Consider the following 4,790-nt stretch of genomic DNA (forward strand, 5'->3'; position numbering starts at 1 on the left):
TCAACATCGACTTCATAGACTTTCTTGCTCTCACGATCCATAACAAATAAACGCTCCACGTCCCTTTCTTTCGTGCTTTTGTTGGCCTCATTACAAGAGTAGCATGCACCTTTCAACTCTTCTTGAAAATCACAAAACACAGGTGGTGTGTAAAATTCAGCACATTTCTTTTCTATAGAAAGGGAGTTGATAATATAGGAGAGGAGTTTTTAGAATCGTGAGTTAATTTAGAATGCTTCCAGCGTTGAGCATCCATTCTTGATCGAAAGCGCATCCAAAATCAACAAGTGATAGGTTGGGGTTGGTGAAGTTGCCGAAGAAACTATTCTCTGATTCTGACCTTGAAGTTGTCCTTAGAAGCCCACCCATATAAGTGTCCCGAAAATATGCAGGAATCCATAATTTGCGGTCCTCAAACATGGATTTCAGCCACTCATTTCCAGACAAATCATGTTTTTCCATAATTGAACACCAGCTCGAGTCAAATTCAGTTGGCTCAATATCTTCATTCCAAACAATAGAACTTATTTCTTTTAGAAAGTCTGTGTCTTTGTAAATGGTTGAACCAACTTTGTCAGGCAATTTTTTCATGATATGCCACATACGAACTGTGTGTTGTGTTGCTGAAAACACATTTTTAACCCCCGCTTTAATACCCAGACATTGGTCAGTAATCAGAGTAGTAGGATAACACCCACCCATTGCCTTCATAAAATTGTCAAAAATCCAGGTAAAAGACTCTTCATTCTCCCGCATTATCAAACTAGCCGCAAAAGTGACACATTTTTTATGGTTGTCAACCCCCGTAAAAGGACAAAACACCATATGGTATTCATTAAAATCGAATGTGGTGTCAAAAGACACAGAATCACCAAAGAGTGCATAGTTCTTAATTGCAATTGGATCAGCCCAGAAAACCTTAGTGAGTCTTTTGTTGTCATCAACATCAAAATCAAAGTAAAATGAGGGACACCTAGCTCTTTTTTGCATGAAGCCCTCTATCAGCATTTCCGCATCATATTCTTTGATGTATTTCTTTACATCCCTTGAAAAATTCTTAAAATCTTCTAAGGAAGCCCCTACGTTTTTATATCCCCTAACGTACTCTTTAAACATTCGAAATGTCTTCACATGCCCCTGGTTAACACGTGAGTTATCCATTATCATTTTCTTATGCACAAGGTTGAGCTTCCTAAATGACTTTAAGTGAATCATTGTGGCTGGAGTTACCATTGCATGTGAGTGCACCTCGATAAATTCATACACCTCATACTCACCAGCAGGAAGTCTCTTAAACTTAATCTTGGCAGGACACCCAACTCTTGTTATTGCCCTCCTCCTTTTTTGCCCACCATGCTACCTATTACCTTCTTTGTTACACACACAACTCTTATGTGTAGTAACTCCTTGAATGATTTTACTTGAATCCAATCTCGGACTAAAGCCACAAGCTTTGGCATATGCTTTGTAGAAATCCAACCCTTGCTCCAAATTCTCAAATTTCATTCCAACAAATGGTTTAAGCTCTTCTGAACAATGAGGCACTCCGTGAATCTCACTAGTAGCAACAACTTCCGGGCTATCTGGAAGACTCAAATTAACAACAATTACTTATAAACTGCCGTCTTGCTTCACACTAACAAAATGCAATAAATAAAACTAAATGATTTACCTGGCACATCATTCACTAATGGCACATCATTCACTAATAATTGATCTGGACAATTAGTAAGCAATAATATATCTTCTTCTGGATTTGTTGAAATATCCATGTCATTAGTATCACCAACTATAGCTGCAGAAACAACGAATGGCCAAATGAGCACTTATTCGCTAATAATTTTGAAAAATGATGATTGTCCTAGCTCGAACTAATGTAATTCAACAAAAAAATTGTCACAAGGGAAAGGGTATTAGGAAAAGTAACGAGGGAAAGTGTACGAAACAACGAAATTGCCAACATTGTCATACAAACAGTAAACACCTAACTTTAACAATAAATCAAATAATCAATTGTTCAATTAACACAACGCAAAAAAATTAAAATTGTTCAATTATCCCTTCCCCCCCCCCCCCCCCCGTTTAAACCCTTTTACGTACTAGGTACGTTTCGAAATAGTCTTAGGTTCATTTTACATATATTGTGGGTACGTTTCGTCTAAATAACCCATAACCCATTCCCGCTCAAAATAGCTCAAAATATTTCATACACCGCCCAATACAAAGCACAAAGTTAAACAAGACCAAAGTAAACAAACAAGGCCCAACAAGCATTAATCCAGAGAATGTAAATCGTTGCAAAGAAAATGGGAAGATAACACCAACGACCACGAATCAGGGGTATTCAATCATACTCGAATCAAATCGGATACCAAACGAAATCGAATGGATACTAATGAAATGGAAAACAGTAGGATACACATGCCATTTAAGAACTCGAATTCAAAATCCCAAAAAAAAAAAAAAAAAATTGCAAAGAACTCAAAGAACAAGAGAAATCAAATTACTACGATTAATATTGATTAGAAAACAATATTCCAGAAATTTTTACATCAATTTCAACTTCCAAAACACACTTCTAACATAAGCAGATACTTCTAAACTAAAGCCAAAAAGAGCCAATATCTCCAAAACCCTTTTACATACTACTTACTTCTCGAAATAGTCTTGGGTTCGTTTTACATATATTGTGGGTACGTTTCGTCTAAATTACCCAGTACGTTAAATAACGATTTGTAAATTAACAACTGAAAAGCTGGCATCTTAGGCAATGGAACAATTTGTCCACCGAAAATGAGAATAATGGAACCAGTTGAAGAACAATTAATTGAACAAGTAACGACTGTAAATTAAATGATACAGTAGTCCCCCAAGATAGTCTAAAATAGAGTGGAAAACCTAGTTATGAAACATATATGAGTCGTTGAAAGTGATACATTGATCATGAACAACGCAACTCAATCTCTAAAGTCATAATACACAAAAGAGCAGACCAGTTTCCTTTATGGAATTTAACTATCGGCTCCATCCTAGATTTAATTGTAACTGCTAATAGTCAATCCAAAAACATTGCATTTCACTGAAGGAATTGACGAAAAAGTTGCCAGTTTGCGTGGCATGAAAATGTAAAGATAGAGGAAGACAAGGACTAATAATGGTTATAATAATTACTAAGAAAGCTAAAAAAAGTTGTCGCTTTGTTACAAAACGGTATCGCCCCGCAAAAGTACAGCATTATCTATGCATATACCTCAGTTAAAAAGAGACAAAAGGACGGATAGTCGGATACTATGAATTAGCATATGAAGGAATATCCAAGTCAGGAGGCAATAAATTGATCGAATAATATGAAATGTTCGCAATGTACAAAGATGAGAGTATTCATAGTATATGTGCCCAAGACACTTAGGAGAAAATTCGATACAGACAGAAAACAAAGTGTCATACAAAAAGAGCAAAAAGAGTGAAAGAATTCGTAACTTTATGAACCAAATAGTGTCATACAAACAGGCAAACAGGCAAACACCTAACTTTAACAATCAATCAAATAACAAACTTATCATGAACCTAGTTCTTACACACAACCAAACAAAAAAAGAAGATCTCTTTTTCAGATTTTATGAACCAAATTTGCAGACATCTCTTTTTAATATAAAATGCAGAATCAATGCAAAAAGAGTGAAAGAATTCGTACCATCTACCATTTGGGAATCATCTTCATCATTTACGGTTTCAGTTATTGAGGCATGTTCTTGAGTACAAACATCTGCAATTAAAATCACAATAGTATCTTAGTAAGTGCATCTAAAAATCTGCAATTAAAATGTTAATCGCACAACAAAATGAAGAATTTGTACCTGAAGTTGAAGAACAATTGGTTGAGATCATTACCATCTTTAAAGAATTTAACCCAATTGAAACCCTAAAAAAACGATTTGAATTTTTCGGTTATTACAAACCCTAATTTATCAAACAATTTGAAATTTCTTCATAAAATTAACCTCATAAACTACTCTACAATCCATATATGTGCATTGATCTAAAATACCAAATCAATTAAATGTAAAATTTTTGATTAAATTATTTTATGAAAAAATAACAGTAATTGAAGCTAACCTTGTTTGATGAATTAATGATGAGCTGAATGTTGTAAATCTAGAAGCTTGTTTCGTAGAGGATAGTGATGGTAGAAACTAGTTTACCAAGAAGAGAATCGCGAGAGGTTGAAGAAGAGAACCATGGAAGCTGTTTCTTGTTTTGTGGAAGAAGATAGAAGCGCGTAAGAAGAAGATAACGATGTATAATGGGTTGGTTAAATGCGGTTCGTACCGTAAGTTAGTTCGCACGGGATCCCGCCCCTATATATATATATATATATATATATATATATATATATATATATATATATATATATATATATATATAACAACCAAGTACGAACAAAGAAGATTAATAAAGATAGGAAAGTCCAATTGCACCAAGGAGGATGGTACGTATTAAATAAACGATATTCATAGAAAACAATTATAAAAAAGAAAAAAAAAAGAAAAAAAGAGTTGCAATGCAGAAAATAATGAAATCATAATGAAGAGATTGTTGAAAATGTAGAAATGAGGTGTTAAGGGTACTCCGTATCAAGGATCAATGCTTCCGGATATCTCAGTGTCTCCAACGTTGAGGTTGCCTTTCGGGTTTATTGGATCGTCCAAAGATGCACATGCACATCCGTTAGAATCAATGACGAAGGAAGTACCGCAAAGAGTAGATGGGTCATTTGAGCTGCCTTGAAG

General features: G+C 34.8%; 1 protein-coding gene and 1 long non-coding RNA gene across 2 annotated transcripts; both read right to left on the reverse strand.

Annotated features, from left to right (window-relative positions):
- Positions 1-222: 222 nt before the first annotated feature.
- Positions 223-1,233, reverse strand: LOC141607189 (protein FAR1-RELATED SEQUENCE 5-like). The gene has a single exon (XM_074426549.1). It carries the CDS (start codon positions 1,231-1,233, stop codon positions 223-225), a length of 1,011 nt encoding a protein of 336 aa, XP_074282650.1.
- Positions 1,234-1,494: 261 nt separating this feature from the next.
- LOC141607900 (uncharacterized) lies at positions 1,495-3,777 on the reverse strand. The gene is made up of 3 exons (XR_012526956.1): positions 3,695-3,777; positions 1,673-1,795; positions 1,495-1,583 (listed from the first exon to the last, which is right to left on the reverse strand). It is a non-coding gene; the product is annotated as an uncharacterized LOC141607900 (long non-coding RNA).
- Between the last annotated feature and the right edge of the window lie 1,013 nt (positions 3,778-4,790).

This window comes from Silene latifolia, chromosome 10, assembly GCF_048544455.1.
Source record: "Silene latifolia isolate original U9 population chromosome 10, ASM4854445v1, whole genome shotgun sequence".
Classification (NCBI taxonomy): domain Eukaryota; kingdom Viridiplantae; phylum Streptophyta; class Magnoliopsida; order Caryophyllales; family Caryophyllaceae; genus Silene; species Silene latifolia.